The sequence below is a fragment of the Artemia franciscana genome, chromosome 21 (genome assembly GCF_032884065.1).
Source record: "Artemia franciscana chromosome 21, ASM3288406v1, whole genome shotgun sequence".
In the NCBI taxonomy this organism is placed as follows: domain Eukaryota; kingdom Metazoa; phylum Arthropoda; class Branchiopoda; order Anostraca; family Artemiidae; genus Artemia; species Artemia franciscana.
This window is the reverse complement of record NC_088883.1, coordinates 33,936,911-33,959,173: the sequence shown is the minus strand read 5'-3', so window position 1 is coordinate 33,959,173 and position 22,263 is coordinate 33,936,911. Positions and strand designations below refer to the sequence as shown.

Sequence of the window (22,263 nt, the reverse complement as noted above, 5' to 3'; positions counted from 1 at the left end):
ATGGAAAAATTGATTGTAGAGCAACTCAGAAGTACTTTGCTGACAATAGTCTTTGGAGTCCTGCTCAACATGATTTAAAAAAACAATGATCTTATAATACCCAATTTCTTGAGGTAATTGTTCACTTTCAGGGCTTTGTAGACCTAGGTATACTATTTGATTGTGTTAATATTAACTTTTCAAAGGCTTTCAATAAGGTATATCAATACCCTTACTTCTTTGTAAATGTGCTATGTACAACCCTAGACCAAGAACAGTTTCATTCATAGCTTATTATCTAAAGGAGTATAATCAACAGGCAGCTGTCAGGGACATGATATCTCCTCCAATTGAAGTAATAAGTAGGGTACCCTAGGGCAATTGCTCAGAACCTGTTTTATTCTGTTTCTTTGTTAATGACTTTCCTCCTCCTATTCATCATGCATTTTTAAAGTTTTTTTGCTGATGACATGCAAGTCTGCTTACCTATAAAAGATCTAACAGATGTACAACTTATATTAGAGGACCTTGACTCCCTGACTCAATGTTTAATTCTATGTGTAATCCAATTCTATGTTTATAAATCTGTCCAAGTGTGTTGTTTTACATTTTAGTTGTAGGATACCTCCCAACTACATGTATCTTTTGTCTGGTACAAATGTCCCTTCTGAAGAAATGGTGCAAGACCTTGGTATCTATTTCAATACCCAACTAAAATTTGATAAGCATGTTTCAGCAATTGTGAGAAATGCAAACTACCATCTATTGTCTTTGAAGAGAAGTTTCAGAAAATTCAATTGTCAAAATTTCCTTTTGTTTTACAAGTCTCTTGTTCACCTACTTCTGTCTGTTTTCCTCTAAATGTAATGGATGAGCTTTGCATAGAAAAGGTACAAAGGAGTGAGTCAAGGATGTTTCCTTACCTTCAACATCTTCTCTACAAAGAGACACTTTCTAGGCTTGGTATTCTGTCATTATATTTCAGACAGCATTATGGTGACCTTATCAATGTGTTTTATATTATTAAAGGTATAGACAACCTAGATTTTGATTCATTTTTCAAACACAGTCATTATCACACAGCCTACCAACAACATTACAAACTGTACCCTTCAAAATCAAATAAGAAAATAGCCTAAGGCAATGCTCATTTTCTAGTAGGGCTCTTTCACATTGGGATAGTCTGCCTATTGAAGTCATATGATGTTTGACATTTAGTTATTAGTTATAAGTTGATATTTTGGTTATGAGTTTTGGGTATGAATTCCTTTATTTTTCATTCTTCTTCTAATATTTATAAGTGTTGCTAATTAGCTTATTTTTTGTTTTGTGTTTATAGTGACAAGCATTATTGCTTACCATTTGATATATTAATAAATAAATAGGCTAAATAAATAATAATAAAAGTACTATAAATGCATTTTACAGTACTATAAAGGTAAACAAATACTAAAGAAAACTGCTGTTGATACTTAAATTATGCAAGATTATTTCAGTTTTGACAAGATTTTTAGAAGAAACTGAATTTCAGCTGGGGCTAAACTTTGGTTTGGGAGGAACAGAACAAGGTCTGAGAAGGGCAGTTGCCCTCCTTTTCCCATAGCAAATATGCCCCTGATAAGGTGGTGATGAGCCTCCTCTAAAACTATAGCATAGTTTTTTCCAGTAAAATTCTAGTTTAGTGACTTTTGGCTATCCTGGAAAGGGGTAAGGTTAGGAAAATGAAACTTTCAGGGATAGGTCTAAAGGCTAAATTATATCTTGGCAAGGTATTTTAAAGTATCCACCTCCACTCCTTCTCCCCCTACAGGGCCCTGAAATTTGACTACATGACAGGTCTATAGCTATTAAAATTTTGACAGAACATTATTTTACCTTAATCTTTGGTTACCAGTGCTTTTCTTTGCCTTAAGTTCTCAAAATGCAATTCTTGCTATTTGAGTACAATTCTGAGCCACATTAATGTTTATTTCAAAATTTAGGAAATGTATTTGCATATCTTTAAAACCTTATAAATTGGAATAAAGCAAAGTTGTAAAGTTGAAAACAATTTTGTTGTACTTAAGTTGAACAGAAGATCTATTTTGCAAGGTTTCACTTTTATAACACACATGTTCTTGAAGGTCATCAAAGGTCAGGACCCTCCAGAGGGAGAGGGAGTGAAGGTAGGTACTTCAAAATACCTTCCCGGCACATACTTTAGCCTTTACACACATCCCTGAAAATTTCATTTTCCTAACCTAACCCCTTTCCAAGAGAGCCAAAGTCACTAAACAAATTTTACCGTTTTTTCCTTTGGTGAAGAGAAGTACCAAACTGAAACAATATTTTCATTTTCTACCAAGCAGAATAATGGAGAAAAATATAACCTAGCCTATTTGCCAAATCTCTACCTGGTTCCATTATTAGACCCCACCGTGAAAAAATCAACCACTACTATTACTTTAGAGTCTGAGCTTCAAAAGAGTATTCAATCAATTATAATTTAGTAGCCTCACCTTTCAAAATGACTACGAATTCTGATAATCTCTTTGCTTCAACTAAGCAAATCTATTAGGCTAATTCCTGTCAATCGTTTTCTTCTTTTTCTTCTAATAAAAGTCGATGAACTTGACATTATTTAAACGTTAAGTGCTATCTATTTCCATGGTTTTGACATTATCACGTGATTAAAAAATCCAAATCACAAGACTAGGCCTAAATTTAATTCTAAATTGAAAAAAGTATTAGCTTCCAGGTTATTAGATATTTAAAAGAAAAGTCATGGCACTTACAGATGCTGATGTCCAGAAACAGGTAAGTTTGATTGAAAATTGGGCTACAGAGGTAGGAATGACCAGCCTAGATTCTAGCCTACATTTATCTCAAATCTAGGTTAGGCTTGTGCTTTATAAGGCTGGGTGAATTTGTTAAGGTCTAGAATTGGGCTATTGAGTAAGTAGGTTAAGAAAGCAATCCTTAGGCCTACTTCATAATTTGCAAGATAATAGGCTGAAAGATAACTACAATCCCGTTAGACTCCCCCCTGTAATGTGCAAATTTATAGCCTAAGTCTCTCCTGTTTTAACCTTTAAATTGAATCAACTGTGACAAAATAAAGGGCAAATTCTACTTTATCTACTTTTTGCTACCTTGGAAAGAGGTTATATACTTTTTGCTACCCTGGAAAGAGGTTAGGTTAGGAAAAAATGAAACTTTCAGTAATGAATCCAGGGCCAAAAGCTTACTCTGAGGAGTATTGCCAATCTCCCATTTTAACCTTCATCTGATTTCTAAGTCTTAGAAATTTGCCTACTTGACAGGTCTATAGGCTACCCATTAAAATTTTGACAAAAAATGTTTATGTTAATTTTCAGTTATCAGTTTCTTTTTCTCTGGTTGTAGTTCTGAAAATGCAATTCGTGTTATTTGAGTAGAATTTTAAGCCATGTCAATGGATTTTTTTTTCTAAATTTAGGAAATGTATTTTTGGATATTTGAATCATCATAATTTAGGATTGAGCAAAGTTGTGAAGCTGAAAAGAGTTTTGTTGTACTTCATTTATTTAGCTGAAGATCTATTTTACAAAATATTTCCACTTTTATAACATAACAAATTTTAAAGATCATCAAAGGTTGGGGCCCTTCAGAGAGAGATATAGTAGAGGTAGTTACTTCAAAATGCCTTCCTGGATCATTCTTTAGTCTGACCCAACTCTGAAAGCTTCATTTCCCTAATCTAATGCCTTTCCAAGATGGCAAAAACTATCTAAACTAGATTTTTTCAAATCAAGAACCAGAAAAATAAGAGGGGCACATGACAGAATACATAGAAAATATGAGCCTATAGCTTAATTTAGGTTATATATTTGCACATTGGGAGGGGGGTCAAAGTAGAATGTTGAATGTTAGCTACAATTATTCTGTTCTGCATCTTATAAAGTAAGAATTGTTTTCTTAACATGTTTCCTTTGCAAAAGTAAGCATATCTCTCAATGCCTTCTTTATGCTATTTCTAAGTATAATCATTGCTTTTTGTGCAAATGAACTTATTCTCTCCTCCCCCTTTATATATCATTTCAGGGTATATATTTGTATATTAGGGAGGTTGGGGTAGAAAAGTTTATTTCTGATGCAATTCAGTGTTAAATTTGATTCAGGATGCAATTCTAACTATGGAGGTAAGTTTAAACTTTTCCATCCCCCCCCCCCAAATGTGCAAGTATGCACCATGAATTGGTATATGTAAGAATGGGGGTAAAGTTCATTTGTGCCAAAACCAATTATCACATTAAGAAAGAGCATAAAAACTGTGTCAAATCATATGTTTACTTTATTTGTAGGTAAATAATATAAACTGATCAATATTTACCATCAGCTAACCCTTATATATATCCTAGGGGGGTAGCTATATTTGTCCAATTAGAGGTGAATATGCTGCAGCATATCATTCTTAGTTGGTGGCTTGCTAGAAGAAAGCTTCTTGAAATAAAAGTAATAAGTCTACCATTAATTTTCGTATCTCGTGCTCATTCCAAACATCATACTTGCCTTATGCCTTCTTTTATAAAAATGAGTTTTTGCATTCTTGGTGTGTGAAAACTACTCCACCAAGCAATTGCAATAGAACTGTTGGATAAAATACAATTTAAAAATGTGGATGTAATCTACTCATCCAATGCTCTTTCTAAATTTAATGATTGGAAGTGGTACAATTCCCTTCCTTGGCTCCTGAGTTAGCTTATGACAGGACTAGAGTACTACTACTGCTACTACTGACAAACCACTGCTGCACCAAGCTGCCTGAGGCCAACACAGCTGTGTACACTATTTACAACCTCCCAGGAAGTTCTCATTTCCTTTAAATCTTTTTTTTAAGTTGTCCTCCCACCCAAGACAAGGACAACCTGCTTTCAATTAGCCATAGATGGTTGGCTGAAAAGAACAATCTTTGGCAATCTGTCCTCCTTATGCTCACAATGTGCCCTAGCCATCTCAACATTTCCTTCATTATAGCCCTAGAAAGCAGGATTGAACTAAAAAGTCTAAAAAGTATAATTTTATTAAGTAATTTACTACCTACAGAGACCAGACTAATGCCTTGATAATTAGCACACTCACTCTTATCACCTTTCTTATACAGTGGTTTAATTAAAGTTCTCCTAAAATCATTAGGTATTTCCCCTTTTTCACAAATCATATTCATAATCTTCAGTAACTTATTTCTAGCCTCAGAGCCACTGTATTTAAGAAATTCATTTACCACACTATTTGCACCTGAGGCCTTATTATTTTTTAATCCTTTTAGTACTGTTATTAATTCTTCCTTCACATCCAAGGTATCAAAAACTTTTTCATTTTACTCTATATCTTTTCCTGCAATTCTGTGTCAGTTTAGCACATTATCAAAATGTTCTGTCCATCTCTCTTAACTCTTTCCTTATCACTAATTGCAGCCCTGTTCATATCTTTAAATGGGACAATTCCAGATTTACTATTCCCTCTTAATTTGTTAGCATGCCAGTACAATAGTTTACTACTATGTCATCTAGCTGCATCTTCCTCATCCTCAGCAATTTTATCCATGGCCTCCACTTCACACCTCCTTAGCTCATATTTTAATACTTTCTCCACTTTCCTCATGTTCCTTTTTTTTTCATATGATCAATCACTCAGATAATTCCTGTACAAGCCCCTTCTCCTCTCTATTAAACATAAAGTTTTTTCACTAATATTCCTAGCTGCAGTGCCAACTTTCTTCCCCAAGACACCATCAGCAACTTTGCAAATTGTTTTTCTAAAATTATTCCAACCATCTTCCACACTGTCAAATTTTAAACTCCCAAGTTTAGTATTCAAATGTTCTTAAAAAGTTTCTCTCAAACTCTCATCCTGGAGTCTACCAACATCATAAATTTCTGGGATGTTATCCTTCCAATATTTCTGCTTTAGCTGAACCCTAGACACTAGTAGATGGTGATCTTTATTTTTAACATTAATAACAGCACTCCTATGTAACCTAGTATTTTGTATTTATAGGCTATTTTATGTACAAAAGTGTTTTTAATTTTTTGGGTTTGTATTATTTTTTTGTGCTTAGATTTACCCTAAATCACACTTGCTAGCAAAAGGACAATTTTTCATCAACATTGGTTCATAACACAAAATAAAGCCTATTTGAAAAAAAAACAACAACAAATCAGCAAACTTTTGTATAGGTACTTAGGGTGCTGCCTAGCTCTTAAGTGGGAGGGGTATGAAACTACTATAACATGCTTGTTATATTACCTTAAATTGCACTTCAGAGCAAATTAGTTGCAAGAACTGTGATGTATTTGAATAGAACATTCATATATCTCAGCATCTACAAAATTGTTGGCTTTGTTGGTTTGTATTATTTGTTTGTCCTCACTTCTCATTAGTGGTTGGTTTGTAATCTAAATTTGCACTTCAGAGCTAATTATATTGCAAGAACTGTTGTGTATTTGAATAGAACATTCATGTATCCCAGTATCTACAAAAATTGCTGGCTTTGGTGATTTGTATTATTTGTTTGTCCTCACTTCTCATTAGTGGTTGGTTTATAATCTAAATCTTGAAAAAACACCAACAAAACTAGTATTTTTCTGCATATTACCGTAATTAATTACCTTAATTTGCACTTTGGAGCAAATATACATCCATCTTGACCTGTTAATTGCTCCATACTTGATGATATGAATGATGAAACATAAAACACATCCCACAGGTATTTCCAGGGAACACCATTCCATTCAACATCTAATAATTTCTTGAAAACTTCATCTTGTATAAACCTTAAAAGGAGATGGAAACTCTATTGCTCTTGACATATTATAAGAGAAAAGAGAAATATAGTTGAAGAAGAAAAACCACTGAAGAGGCTGTATTTAACTATGGTTTTGCAATATAAGTTTATCCTAAACAATAACAAAATTCTTATTGTACCTTATTAAATTTAGCAAAATTCTATGAACCTGATTATCAGAGTCACCTCCAGTTTAACTGTAACACATACAACTATTATTTCAGTTTAATGGTATTTCTAACCTCAAAAGGAGATAGGTACAGAGATTTCGATTTGCAGAAATATAGAGAGAGGGGCAAGAATTTTTTTCCTTTTCTTTTTTATTGAAGATACAAAAATGGTATATTTTTCAAAATCTAGAAGAGGAAGTAATTTTGTTGTATTTTATATTTTTTCAAGTAAAACTTAAAAAAGGAAATTTTCAAAATCGTAGGGGACAATAGCCCCATGAGGACCCCTGGATAGGCACCCAGACTGTCTTGGTTCTGTCAAGGCTCAATTAGAAAAAGATGAGAAGTGTAACTGAGGGAGAAGAAAGCCCCAAATAAGCTGTATTTTATTTTAGTCTTACAATGTAAATTTACTCTAAAAACTAATAGCAAAATTCTTACTTTCTAAAGATTTAGCAAAACTTGATTTCAGAGTCATGTCCAGTTTAATTGTCACACAAACAAAGGTATATCTAGAGAAACATCTTGGGGAGTCTAACATGACAATCAAACCAATAATTGACCAAATTGGATTAAAAAAGATTTAAAAAACGGAATGAGGGCGTATAAGAGAATTTGGGGTTGCCCCTGGATCCGCCCCTGGACACAAAAGGCTGTCTTGAAATGAGAGTGTTAGTTATATTGTCTCTTGTCAATCATGAGCATTAGTAAGATAAAGGAGATAAGCAGTCACAGAAGAAGATTTGTTTTGTTGCTGAAGAAGAATAATGCCCAGAAAAAGTGGGAATAATTGGGTTTCTTTTTAATCAGCAAGGCAGTTAAAAAAGGGAGAAAATAAATAAAATAACTAAGAGAAATTTTTTTTTCAGCTGTATATTTTTAAAGATTTTACTAGCTATTTTGCCTACAAGTATGGTACTCTCTGTTAATGAATGTCTTGTCAGTATGTTTCTTGTTGCAATCAAATCTTGGGAAAAAAAGTTTATTTTTAATTTATTTTAAACAAAAACAGAGCAGGCCAAAGGGTAGTCTCATTGCTAAGGCAATAGAATAGTGCAGCAACAAAACCATAAATGTAACAGTATGGTCAGAGCTGTTCAAAGGGAGGGACTGGGGTGTTGCCCCAGGCGCCGAGGCGGGTGTGTGTGTGTGTGTGGCTGCAGGTCTGCCCAGTTTGATCGGATTTTTCCTCTTTGATTTGGCTTTTTATGGCCAAACCTACCAAGTGACATACAGTGATTGCAAGGTCTGTTGGTCTGTGTGTCTGTCTCAGTTTTCTACTTTAGGCACTTCCAGGTAAGCTAGGACGGTGAAATGTGGCAGGCGTACCAAGAACCAGACCAAATTAAATTAAAAATTGTCGTTTCCCCGATTCGACCATCTGGGGAGGACTGGGGGGACAGTTAAATCGGAAAAATTAGAAAAAATGAGGTATTTTTAACTTACGAACAGGTGATCGGATCTTAATGAAATTTGATTTGGAAGGATATCGTGTCTAAGAGCTTTAATTTTCATTAATGTTTTCAAACATTGTTTTCAAGTATACCTTTTGCACAAGTATTGACTATTTTTACATCTTAAACCTAAAGGCTGCATTACTAAAGTATATGGATAACTAGGCTGGTACAAACACTCAAAAGATTCATTTTTTTTTACTCTCAAGTTTTTTATAAAAGAATGTTATTTTTAAATACCAGGCACTCAGAAACAATTTTTTTTAAAGAAAATTGGAAAAACAAAAGATCCTCCCCATTGGAATTCCGAGAATTTTAATCAAATTGAAGATACTTTTTTGTCTTTCTAAAATTGTATAAAAAAAGAACATAATTTTTTAAATAGATTAAGCAAATGATGGGCTTTATTGTGGAAGAATTGAGCTAATTTTCAAGCATGGATTTTATATTTTTCATGGATTTGCAAATGATGAGCTTTATTGAGCAAAAATTGAGCTGATGTTTTAATTTAAAATTTTATTTATTTTTGGTTAAAACAAATGATGGGCTTTATTGAGCAAGAATTGGGCTAATATTTTCAGTATAAATTTTCTTTATTTCATGTTTGAAGCAAATGATGGGTTTCATTGACCAGGAATTTACCTAATTTTACAAATATATTCTTTTTCATTGATTAAGTAAATTATGGGTTTCTTGAGCAAGGATTTAGCTAATAATTTAAGCACAAATTTAATTTGTTTCATAGTTTTAGTAAATGATGGGCTTTGTTGAGCAGCAGTTGAACTAATTTTTCAAGTTTAAATTTAATTTTTTTCATAGATTAAGCAAATGATGGGTTTTATTGAGCAAGAAGCTAATGAGAAAGTAGAAGAAATCGATGCTAAAGCAGAGGAGGAATTCAATATTGAGAAAGGGAGACTTGTGCAACAGCATAGACTGAAGATAATGGAGACTTACGACAGAAAAGAAAAGGCAGTAGAACTACAAAAGAAGATGTAAGCAACAAGTATATTTCTAATACAATAATAGTTATAGTAGAATCATAATCATAAAGGGACAATTTAGTTTTCTAAAATATGTTTTTTTGGTCTCAAATATGGTAATGCTGAATGGAAAAGCTAAATGATCCAGTTCCAGTTCCAAAAATTATAGAGAGGTATATAGACTATTATCAAGTCCTTTTACCTCTTTGACTCCTTCATTAGAAAAACTAGCCACTGGAAGCACTATTACCTTCCAGTCAGCAAACAATGGGTGCACACTATTTTATAAATTAATACATTATTGTTGATTGTGGGACGTACGGGTACATGAGATGCCTGTCCCCAGCTGTTTAAGGCCACTAGGCTGGCCGGTACCAATACAGCTCTTCCTACTCACTCCTGCACAATCAAAATCTCTAGATAAATCATCTCCTTTTCAGTTGACTTCTTCATGCTTTGATAATAACTAAACAATTTGTCTCTTCTTTAAAATATCTATAGATGCCTTAAATATATCTACCCAACAACAAAGTACACGTGCATATTTTTCAAAATTTCACTCCTGAGTAATTTTCATACTATGAGCTCTTTGGAGTGTTCTCTGGAGTCTGCAAATGATTGTAAGAAAGTAAGGAATTTTAAAAAGAACTGTGCTGAAAACCTGAGGAATACTCAGATAATTCCCTGAAAATCTGAAACAGATAGCCCTTGAGACCAGGCTATTCAAAGAGTTTTTTGTAATGCACTGTGGGGCAAAAGTGAGTCAAGAGCTGTTAATGAGTATTTCTTGTGCAAAAATTTGTGATTTTGAAGAACTTATAGAAGTCTGATAGCCATTTGATGGAAATTAAGGGGAAAAAACAATAATATTGATGTTCCTCGGTTTTCCTCAGATGCTTCTATAAAACTTCCAAAAGTAGTATTTTCACTTTTTCTTTCTTACAACTTTCTTTACAATCAATCTTCGACAATTTTATTTACCGTTTCTACCTACCGTTTCTTTTTCAAGTCAATCTTCGACAATTTTATTTACTGGTTTCTTTTTCAATTCAATCTTCAACAATTTTATTTACCGTTTCTACCCACCGTTTCTTTTTCAAGTCAATCTTCGGCAGTTTTACTTACCGTTACTGCTTACCGTTTCTTTTTCAAATCAATCTTCGACCATTTTATTTACCGTTTTGATCTACCGTTTCTTTTTCAAGTTAATCTTCGACAGTTTTACTTACCGTTTCTTTTTCAAATCAATCTTCAACAATTTCATTTACCGTTTCTACCTACCGTTTTTTTCAAGTCAATCTTCGACAGTTTTACTTACTGTTTCTGCTTACCGTTTCTTTTTCAAATCAATCTTCGACAATTTTATTTACCGTTTCTACCCACCGTTTCTTTTTCAAGTCAATCTTCGAAAGTTTTACTTACCGTTTCTGCTTACCGTTTCCTTTTCAAGTCAATCTTCGACAATTTTATTTACCGTTTCTACCTACCATTTCTTTGTCAAGTCAATCTTTGACAATTTTATTTACCGTTTCTTTTTCAATTCAATCTTCAACAATTTTATTTACCGTTTCTTTTTCAATTCAATCTTCAACAATTTTATTTACCGTTTCTTCCTACCGTTTCTTTTTTAATTCAATCTTCAACAATTTTATTTACCGTTTCTTTTTCAAGTCAATCTTCGGCAGTTTTACTTACCGTTACTGCTTACCGTTTCTTTTTCAAATCAATCTTCGACCATTTTATTTACCTTTTTTATCTACCGTTTCTTTTTCAAGTTAATCTTCGACAGTTTTACTTACCGTTTCTTTTTCAAATCAATCTTCAACAATTTCATTTACCGGTTCTACCTACCGTTTTTTTTCAAGTCAATCTTCGACAGTTTTACTTACTGTTTCTGCTTACCGTTTCTTTTTCAAATCAATCTTCGACAATTTTATTTACCGTTTCTTTTTCAAGTCAATCTTCGAAAGTTTTACTTACCGTTTCTGCTTACCGTTTCCTTTTCAAGTCAATCTTCGACAGTTTTATTTACCGTTTCTACCTACCATTTCTTTGTCAAGTCAATCTTTGACAATTTTATTTACCGTTTCTACCTACCGTTTCTTTTTCAATTCAATCTTCAACAATTTTATTTACCGTTTCTTTTTTAATTCAATCTTCAACAATTTTATTTACCGTTTCTACCCACCGTTTCTTTTTGAAGTCAATCTTCGACAGTTTTATTTACCGTTTCTGCTTACCTTTTTTTTTTTCAAATTGTCAATTGTTTCTTTTTCAAATCAATCTTCAACAATTTCATTTATCGTTTCTACCTTCCGTTTCTTTTCATACAGTTCGTGGTAACGAACTGTAGTAAGGAGCGACCTGGCTCAATAGTAACCAAAACTCTAAAAAATTGAATTTTGATATCAATAGCTGCATAAAAAATCGCATTTTAATGCTGATTTTAAATATATAAGTTTCATCAAGCTTAGTCTTACCTATCAAAAGTTACGAGCCTGAGAAAATTTGTCTTATTTAGGAAAATAGGGGGAAACACCCCCTAAAAGTCGTAAGATCTTAACGAAAATGACACCATCAGATTCAGCGTATCAGAGAACCCTACTGTAGAAGTTTCAAGCTCCTATCTACAAAAATGTGGAATTTTGTATTTTTTTGCCAGAAGACAAATCACGGGTGCGTGTTTATTTGTTTTTTTTTTTCTTTTCCCCAGGGGTCATCGTATCGACCAAGTGGTCCTAGAATGTCGCAAGGGGGCTCATTCTAACGGAAATGAAAAGTTCTAGTGCCCTTTTTAAGTGACCAAAAAAATTGGAGGGCATCTAGGCCCCCTCCCCCGCTCATTTTTTTCCCAACGTTAACCCATCAAAATTTTGAGATAGCCATTTTTTTCAGCATAGTCGAAAACCATAATAACTATGTCTTTGGGGATAACTTACTCCCCCACAATCCCTGGGGGAGGGGCTGCAAGTTACAAACTTTGACCAGTGTTTACATATAGTAATGGTTATTGGGAAGTGTACAGACGTTTTCAGGGGAATTTTATTTTGTTTGGGGGTGGGGATGAGGAGAGGGAGCTATGTTGGAGGATCTTTCCTTGGAGGAATCTGTCATGGGGGAAGACAAATTCAATGACAAGGGCGCAGGATTCTCTAGCATTACTATAAGAAAACAATGAAAAATAAACATGAAAACGTTTTTTCAAATGAAATGAAGAAGTAGCATTGAAACTTAAAACGAACAGAGATTATTACGCATATGAGAGGTTCTAAAAATACTTTAGCATAAAGAGCGAGGTATTTAGGAGGAGATAAATACCTTGCTCTTTATACTAAAGTATTTTTGGTAATTTTGACTATTTATTCTACGGCCTTTCTGATTCAGGGGTCATTCTTAAAGAATTGGGACAAAACTTACGATTTAGTGTAAAGAGCGAGGTATTAACGAGGGTACAAACCCCCTCGTATACATAATAAAAATATAAGGTCATGAAAGTTTGTTACGTAAGTTAATTCTTAACTTACGTATATTTTTTACTAATAAAAACGTTCGTTAAAAAGTAAAAGTTCTAGTTGCCTTTTTAAGTAACCGAAAAATTGGAGGGCAACTAGGCCTCCTTCTCCACCCCTTATTTCTCAAAATCGTCTGATCAAAACTAAGAGAAAGCCATTTAGCCCAAAAAAGAATTAATATACAAATTTCATTTTAATAATTTATGTGCGGAGAGCCAAAACCAAACATGCATTAATCCAAAAACGTTCAGAAATTAATTAAAAAAAAAACAAATTTTTTTAGCTGAAAGTAAGGAGCGACATTAAAACTTAAAACGAACAGAAATTACTCCGTATATGAAATGAGTTTTCCCCTCCGCAATCCCTCGCTCTTTACGCTAAAGTTTGACTCTTTGCCACAATTCTACTTTTTAAAACAATTAAAAGCTTTAGCGTAAAGAGCGAGGGATTGCGGAGGGGACAACTCATTTCATATACGGAGTAATTTCTGTTCGTTTTAAGTTTTAATGTCGCTCCTTACTTTCAGCTAAAAAAAATTAGTTTTTTTTTTATTTAATTCAAGTCAATCTTTGACAGTTTTACTTACCGTTTCTTTTTCAAATCAATCTTCGACAATTTTATTTACCTTTTCTACCTACCGTTTCTTTTTCAAGTCAATCTTTGACAGTTTTAATTACCGTTCCTGCTTACCGTTTCTTTTTCAAGTCAATCTTCGGCAATTCTATTTACTGTTTCTACCTACCGTTTCTCTTTCAAGTCAATCTTCAGCAATTTTACTTACCGTTTCTACTTACCGTTTCTTGTTCAAGTCAATCTTTGACAGTTTTATTTACCGTTTCTTCTCACCGTTTTCAAGTCAACCTTCAACTACTTTATTTACCGTTTCTACCTACTGTTTCTTTTTCAAGTCAATCTTCGACAGTTTTACTTACCGTTTCTGCTTACCGCTTTTTCTAAAATCAACCGTTTCTACCTACCGTTTCTTTTTCAAGTCGATCTTTGACAGTTTTACTTACCGTTTCTTTTTCAAATCAATCTTCGACAATTTTATTTACCTTTTCTACCGACCGTTTCTTTTTCAAGTCAATCTTTGACAGTTTTAATTATCGTTCCTGCTTACCGTTTCTTTTTCAAGTCAATCTTCGGCAATTTTATTTACTGTTTCTACCTACCGTTTCTCTTTCAAGTCAATCTTCAGCAGTTTTACTTACTGTTTCTGCTCACCGTTTCTTTTTCAAATCAATCTTCGACAATTTTATTTACCGTTTCTACCCACCGTTTCTTTTTCAAGTCAATCTTCGAAAGTTTTACTTACCGTTTCTGCTTACCGTTTCTTTTTCAAGTCAATCTTCGACAATTTTATTTACCGTTTCTACCTACCATTTCTTTGTCAAGTCAATCTTTGACAATTTTATTTACCGTTTCTACCTACCGTTTCTTTTCAAGTCAATCTTCGACAGTTTTACTTACCGTTTCTTTTTCAAATCAATCTTCGACAATTTTACTTTACCGTTTCTACCTAACATTTTTTTTTCAAGTCAATCTTTGATAGTTTTACTTACCGTTTCTTTTTCAAGTCAATCTTCGACAATGCTGAATCAAGCTCGTTTGAGGGTTTTAAAGGCTCAAGATGATCATGTTGGAAATGTTATTGAAGAAACGAAGAAACGACTGAGTGATATTACTCGGGACCAGGCAAAGTATCTAGAGGTCCTTAAGTCTCTGATTGTGCAAGGTCTATTCCAGGTAAGATTGCTTTTTGTGTGTTATTTTCCCTATCTTTTTCTTCTGCAAAAAGCAATTGGAATCACATCACTCGGGGTCCTTGTGGTTTCGAAGTTGGTTGATGCTCCTCCATCTTGTTGATTTATATTCTTCCAAGGGGGGGAGGAGGAACTACTTTGCTTTTTCATAAGGGCAAAACAAGGAAACGTAGGGTCTTGCTACCTTTTTACCGAAATTTAAGAATAAAGACCATCTCAAAAACTAAGGGAAACTTATAAGACGAGAATAGTGTTGCCAATTTAGAAATAAATTGTGCCAGTTTTCTGACTCAAATTGTACTGCAAGAAATTGATTTATTTCTTATGGACAGAAGACTGAAACTTCGCTGTAATAAGAAGACAATTTTCGCTAAACTAAAACTTGAAAAGATCTCTGAGTCAGAAAGGAGCATGTAAAAGCCTAATGTACCAGAAAATTTCTATTGCACTGAAAAAAAGTCCAATTGTGCCAGGACCTCCAAATTACACCAAAAACGGTACAATTGTACCACGTTGGTAATGCTGGACTGGAAGCTTGTATTAGTCTCCTGAAAAAAAAAAACAACAACCAAGAATTCCATCTAACGACTCAGTTTGGTGTTTTGTTTTTTGTTTGATTTTTCTTTTGTTTTGTGTTTTTTTTTTAGATATTGGACATCAGTCTTAAGCTAAATTTTGCATTTTACTTTTGCAGTTGGATTTCACGTCTCTTGATGAAAGTAGGTACTCTGGACAAATATTCCGTTTTTCTTGATTCAGATCAGGTGTATCTGCCTGTCAAAATTTGATCAAAGATAAATAAATAAACTATTCTTGTTTTGAAACTGTAGTTTTGGATGTACGATACCAAGAGTAAATTTTTCAGGAAGGAAATATAGGGAAAGAAAGGGGGACAAGGGGATTTCAAACCTTGCGTAGGGGCAGAAGACAGGGGCCAAACCCTGCGTATGCATTCTCAGGCTGTCAACATGATATATCACCAAATATGTCAAACAGCTTTGGGTATCATGTCTTTTGTGAGTTTTGAGTGGGAAGGATGGGGGGGGGGGCAAGGTGACATTGAATTATAACTTTGTTGAGAAAATAGGACTAGACTAAAATACATTATGTGAATTCAGATTACCAGCAATATCTCGGAGACGGCTCGGAGGATGGAGTCGAAGCTATTTGATACTGCTTGAGAAGAAATGGGGAGGGAGAGGAGGACTTTAAGTTTTGTGTTGAAAAGATTGGATAAACAAAATGTATTCATGCTTAATTAGCGATGTAAGTCAAAAGACGGTAAGTGTTGCCAAGTTCTTAGAATAAAGTGTTATTGCAATGTCTTGGGAGATCAAGTTAAAATTTTCAGGGAGTTCCTATGTGGGAGGATGAGGATTTTCTTACTTATCTTGCAATGAGTACATCAGCTCGCCGGCAACTCGCCGTGGTGCGAGGACAGTACAGACGGTTGAACTCCGATCTGCTTGGTTGTGAGCCTATGATCTTACTATCTTTAGCTTGTTTGGGCCCTAGTGGCGGCCATTAAGACGGAAACCTCCGATTGGCCCAACGTCCGTCTTAACAAGGCTTATCCACGTCTCGACTTGTCTGTCCTGATGTTTCTTCCATGTGGATTGGCCTAGTGTACCGTATGAACCTCCAATTTTAACTTGGCGGAGGGGATGAGAAGGACTGAAAATATTTTGTCTCATTTATGCCTAAAAGCGTCGGCACTTAAGCCCGAATCTATTCAATAGGATTAGAATCTATTCACCATGAAGTAGCGATGTAAATTGATAAGACACCGGGTTTTTACCCCGCGTCTGAAACTAGGATACCCGTAATATCTCAATAACGAGTGAGGAAATCGAGTTGAAACTTCCGGGGGCTGTTGGGCGGTCAAACGGATCTCAGTTTTTGACTTGGGTGTGGGACCAGAAGTGAATCTAAACATACTGTGCGTATCTATGCGTTTTACTCTACTCTATGATTATCAAAATAGCGTGCCCCCAATATCACGGGAAATGCCTTGGGGATCAAGTTGAAACTTTTAAGAAAGTGTGAGGGACGGGGGGTGACATTTGGACCCCAAATTTTGACTTGGTGAAGAAGGCAGGGGGTGGCGGTGAAAAGTTCTTCTCCTCCGATCCATCTAAAGGTTTTGGCCATTTATATTTGGTGTATATTCATAGTAAAAGTAGGGTATCTGTAATGTTTAGGGAATGACAGGGTAGTCGAGTTCAAACATTCAGAGAGCGGCAAGGAGACTTCAGACATTATGTTTAGGGAAAGAGATAAAAGAGTCAAAATATTTTTTTCTCCTAAATATTAGTTCGTCTGAAAAGGACCAACCGTTTTATTTTATAACATGAAATTTATATCTGTAAGTGACTTGATCAAGGGGGTCCTTATGTACAGAAAAAACTTGAAAATTAGTTTATTTTGCTCAAAAAAGGGGCTCAGATCTTATTTTCTCGATCAACTAGGATTCATAATACTTCTATTCAGCCCGGTTACTTGACTTTGAGTGTTTTTGATTATTCCAGACCACAAGACTAAAAGATTCGAGAGACACAAAGCGAGGCATTAGATTTTATATCTCCAATCGGTTGGATGCGTCCTACCCGAGTGGTTAGCGTGCTAGACTTGAAATCCTGATTACAGGGGTCTTAGTCTTTGTGTCGCTGGTTATTCGGTTCGGAACGGGGTCAATGGTGTTACTCTGTAAGCTTAGCCAGAGTCGACCAGATTCTTAATGACTGGATAAATCTGGGGCAAACACGGGAAGCGTCGGATGATCTGCCCCCAACCATGCATTGCACTCCCGCTCGAAGGCAGACAATCAGGAGATCGGTACCTGCGCTACTCAGACCATTGGTCAGCATGAGAAAAAGAGACCGGTTTGAGAATGGTATTCATGTGTTTATTGATTTTTTTTTTCAGAAAATAAATTTGAGAGTAATTTTGGCTGTATCAGGTCGTTACGTCCGAATATGGGTCCAAAATTCTGTTAATCTCTGACAGGCTTCTAACTTACAGGTCTGGAGTAGGTAGATCTCTATGAAAACAAAAATATTTCGAAGATCGGTTGTATTAACATGTGACACTTGAAACTGGGCATAAATAAATGACTAAACGAAAATAGGAGGAAAATAATATTTCCAAAAAAAGGGTTGTACCCGATCCGTGAAACCCTAAAATTAGCTGTACATTGTTTTGTTCTTAATGGGTGAAACTTTCAGGGTGATTAGACTGGACCAAGGAACCTTAATGAGGACAATTAATTTTGGAAGAAAATATGGTCATATCCATATTTGGCACGAAAAAGCTGAATTTTTACACGCTAACAAGCCTTAAAATTTCAGAAACTTCATTTAAGATAAAAATTAAGAAAACAAGTCCAATTTTATAGAATACGACCAGACCACGGAGCCCTATTTTCTCGATCCCTCCCTCTAAAAAAAATATTATATAGTACTGATATTTACTGGGTTATTGGTGACCCCTCGGGTGTGTTTAGATGGTGTCAAGTTGTCCTCCGTTGTCCTTTCCATACTGAGAACCTCAACCGTGAACTTCAGACCGTTAATACTTGTCCCTCAAAAGAAAGGGGAGAGTCACCCATCACCTGCCAGCCATCAGCGACAAGGGGTGTTTCAAACGAGGACTTTCTCCCCTCGGATTGTTCCTAAAGGAGTGTTTCTTGCTTCACGGTTGGCACTTCACATGTAATGGGGGATTGAACACCCCGTGCATGATTTTGGAAGCCACTACTGGCTTCAGTCCATCCGATCTCGGTAGCACCCCAAGAAAATACCTTACCTCATGGTAAGACACTAAACAGGACGGCCAGTGATTTAAATTAGTATTCAAAGGCCCCTGTATGTACCTACCACTGGTTTAACTAGCATAGAAATATATTGAATGTAAATTATAGATCAAAATTTTGACTGGATATCAACTTAATTTAAGCCAAAAAACTGAAAATAAAATTGTACATTTCAATATAAACCAGTAATAAAATTATATCAATAAAAAATAGACTGAAGTTGATTTAATAGAAACGTTTTCCAAAAAAGAAGCTATTCAAAAGAAGCAAAGAGCCATATTAAAATATGAGACGAGCAGAAATAAAGTCATAAATCATTTTAACTTTAAAAAACAGAAATTACTATCAATGAATAAAATGAAACCCAAAACGGACATATATTGAAATAAACGCACATATTAAACATAAAATGTTTTAGAACCCGAAACAGAAACCCAAAAACATTAAAACATCAAACAAACAAAAATTACCATTGGGGCTACCATCCCCTAAACATTCTAAAGGCCAGAGCATAATTTGCTCCATACTGAAAAAGTAAATTTCTTTGATGATTATAACATAGCAAAATCAAAATTGCTGAGACTTCTAGGTACTAACATAATTATATATTAAACAATCAGTGTATGTTCATTCGTTTTTTCAAGTAGTGTTGATTGTTATTAGTTATTTCTTTTGTTATTGTTAATATTTTTGACGAATATAACCACATTTTCCAAAATAAATATCGTTTTCTGTAAAACTCAAATGACACCCAAGCTATGAAACGGAGGGGGGTGCCACACTTAATGATAAATCTTGATTAGTCTTGGGATGTTGTTTTTGTTGTTGTGTTTCTGTTGATATTTTGAAGAAATGGAAAAAAAGTGTTCCTCAGAATAAAAATCGTTTTCACTAAGCAAACGAAGCTTTGAGGAGGTTTAAGGACCTGTAGCCCTACCTCTATGTGTGGTAATTTATGTTCATTTTAAGTTTAACTTGATTTTTCATTTTAATACCTTGTCGTTTTGGGATTTATTCATGTATAGTATCTATTAACTTCATGTTTGATTTGATTTTTCATTTCCAGTTCTGTTTGTTCTGAGTTTCATTTATTTCTGTTCGTTTCAGGTTGAGTCATAATGACAATATTTCTTCTCCTTATATGTTTTAATATAGCCTATTTGCTTTTCTTGGAAAAACTTCTTTTTTTTGAAAGCGCTTTTTAAATTAAATTTTTGAGTAAAAAGCAAACTGAAATTAGGAAGTTTCAGCGCAGTCACCCTCTGTCTAAATATTCGAAAGAAGAAATAAAAAAAAATATTCTACAAACTGTTAAATAAATTTTATTACTTTTTTGGGTTATTTCCAGCTCATGGAGGCAACTGTAGCTCTCCGCTGTCGTGAAGTTGATGTTTCACTCGTTCAACGTGCAGTTCCAGATGCTATTAAAGTGTATAAGCAGGCAACGTCAAAAGAAGCAGTTATCAAGATCGACACGGAATGTTTTCTGCCAACTGGAACGTAAGGCATTTACATTTCCAGCTGGCTCTTAAACTTATTTTTTAAACCAATAATATTTCCTCAACATCAAAATTGTTTTAATAGTTTTTTTTTAAATGATATATATTTGGCAGTCATGTATTTATCATGGGGGTCCTCAGAAAATTACCCTGTGGAAAATTATTGAGTCACTTGACTTAAGACTCTTGCCGCATGATACGTGGCGTTGAGAGTGTAGGGATCCACTCCAGGTGGATCGTTCTGCTGCTATGAAAGTGGTCTGCTGCAATGTCGGCCATGTTTAGAAACTTCTGTAGGTTGTCCTTCCACCTGGTCCGAGGTCTACCCCTCGGGTAGGACCAGCCATGGCATTTGGGTTTAAAATCATATATGATTCTAACAGTGGCTGTCAGTGGTATCCGAAGGAGATTCCCAAACCGTTTGGGAGTCCGCTCGAGTATTTGAGTTGATATTGGAACTTGGTGCGTAAATGCAAGGAGCCATTCACACAAAATCGTCCCATCAGAACCCCTCGATTTGACGGAGTTGTTTAATCTGGAAGGCGTCTATCGTGCTGGAAATTCCCCCTTGGGGAAATCCTCCCGTGGAAAATTTTGAACACCCACGGAGAAAATACAACTTTAAAAAAAAGAACTAGAGCTCCCAATTTTCGAACGAATGAGCATCCTCCGAAGTTTCTATGACTACGAGGGGGAGGTTGGTGATGAAGAGGGGAACTTCAATCCCATACGGAGTAATTTCTGCCCATTTTTGGTTTAATGTTACTCTTTTCTTTCATAATAACGGAGGAGACCAGAAATATTGCCGCAAAATCAAGAGGTATTATGTATCAATTTCTACCTTCACTCCGCTTCCTTAGCATTCTGTATTTATCTGAAGACTTAATGAGATTTAGAATATTTTAGCATTTAAATGCACACTTTAAGGCGTCTGCCCCCTCCCTTACTGCGAAACTACTGAACCCTTCTAGGGGTTTCAAGTTCTCATCTACAGAAATTTGGAATTTTGTTTTTTTTCTAACTTTTAGATTGATTCCCTGTTATTCATTTTGTCTGTTGTTGTTTTTTCCACACTTTTATGTTTTTTTATTCTTCCAATTGTATCTTTATTTCTTTTGCTTTTCATGTTGTCTGTTTGTGTGTTTTATTTTTAACGGTTTGTTTCGTTCCATTTTTGCTAAGGAAATTTGATGAATTGTTAAGTTCCATTCTTTTTTTTTGTTACATGTTAAATTTCGTTAAAAAGGTAGACTTCTGGTTCTTTTGTTATCCCTTAGGACATCTGATCGACATTTCGAGGTACCTACTTCATACTTTTTCTGTAGATGCTTACTTTTTCATGTGGGGGAATTTTCCGTGGGGGGGGGGGTATCCTGGGAATGGGGAACAACCAGCGGGATTTATCTTAAGTGTTGTTCGAGATACATATACAATGCCTAAACAAAATTCTAATTTTTAGAAGTAGCTTTTTAAACGCGACAAATTAAATGATTTATTTTTTATTGGTAAGTTGTGACAGTTAAAGTGATGAAGAGGTTCGTAAATACGTTCTTGAGACCACGGTGGTTGGCGCACCACAAGGACGATAAAAAACATGATTAAGTTGGTTAATTTTCAGCTAGTAAATAAAATGAAAAGCCAAAGCAGATATTTTGATCAACATTTCGTTAAGCCGTCCTGGGCGCTTAAAAAAGGAAAGAGAAGGATAAACTAAAAAAAAAGGTTTAAGTTTAGTGCATCGAACCAGAGAAGTGGGTTTCTCTAACTTTTGACAGAATAAAAATTTAGCAACATTGAAAAATATGAATTTGAAAGAAATAGATTATCAGAAGAAAAAATTATCAGAGAACATAAATTTTATCAAGTTTTAACGTTTTTGTCTAAACATTTTTATAAGAAAATTTTTCTTCTTTTTTTCCCTTTTAACTCTCTCAGTAAAAGTAAAAAAAGATCTGAGAGCTCTACGGCAAATCAGGTTTTGTCTGGCATTTTGTAATTTGTAAATGTTTTTTTTTGTATTTATATGTTCTTATGTATTTTGCGTTTCTTTTTGCATTTGTTATTGATTACTCTTGTAACTTTGTTTCCTGGCTTCGAAAATTACCATGATTCTTTTTTGTATAATCATATCTGAAATTAGTCTCTTATTTCTTTCCTTTCATTTTTTTCTGCTTAGATAAAAAAAAGTCTATTTAAAACTAAATTGCTATGTTTGACCTATATACTGAATGTGTAACCCACATTTGTGATGCTATAGCAAGGGATTTATTCTTGTCCATGTTCTTTT

At 34.6% G+C, this 22,263-nt stretch overlaps 2 protein-coding genes across 2 annotated transcripts in view; one reads left to right on the top strand and one right to left on the bottom strand.

Annotated features, from left to right (window-relative positions):
• Positions 1-2,591, bottom strand: part of LOC136040971 (uncharacterized) — a 52,391-nt gene extending 49,800 nt beyond the window's left edge. The window contains exon 1 of the mRNA XM_065725442.1: positions 2,478-2,591. The gene's annotated coding sequence lies outside the window, so the exon portion shown is untranslated. The remainder of the gene's footprint in view (positions 1-2,477) is intronic.
• Position 2,592: 1 nt separating this feature from the next.
• Positions 2,593-20,049, top strand: LOC136040974 (V-type proton ATPase subunit E-like). The gene is made up of 4 exons (XM_065725446.1): positions 2,593-2,775; positions 9,228-9,403; positions 14,481-14,649; positions 19,826-20,049. The coding sequence occupies exons 1-4, from the start codon at positions 2,743-2,745 to the stop codon at positions 19,979-19,981; spliced, it is 534 nt and encodes a 177-aa protein (XP_065581518.1). The 5' UTR covers positions 2,593-2,742; the 3' UTR covers positions 19,982-20,049.
• Positions 20,050-22,263: the final 2,214 nt, after the last annotated feature.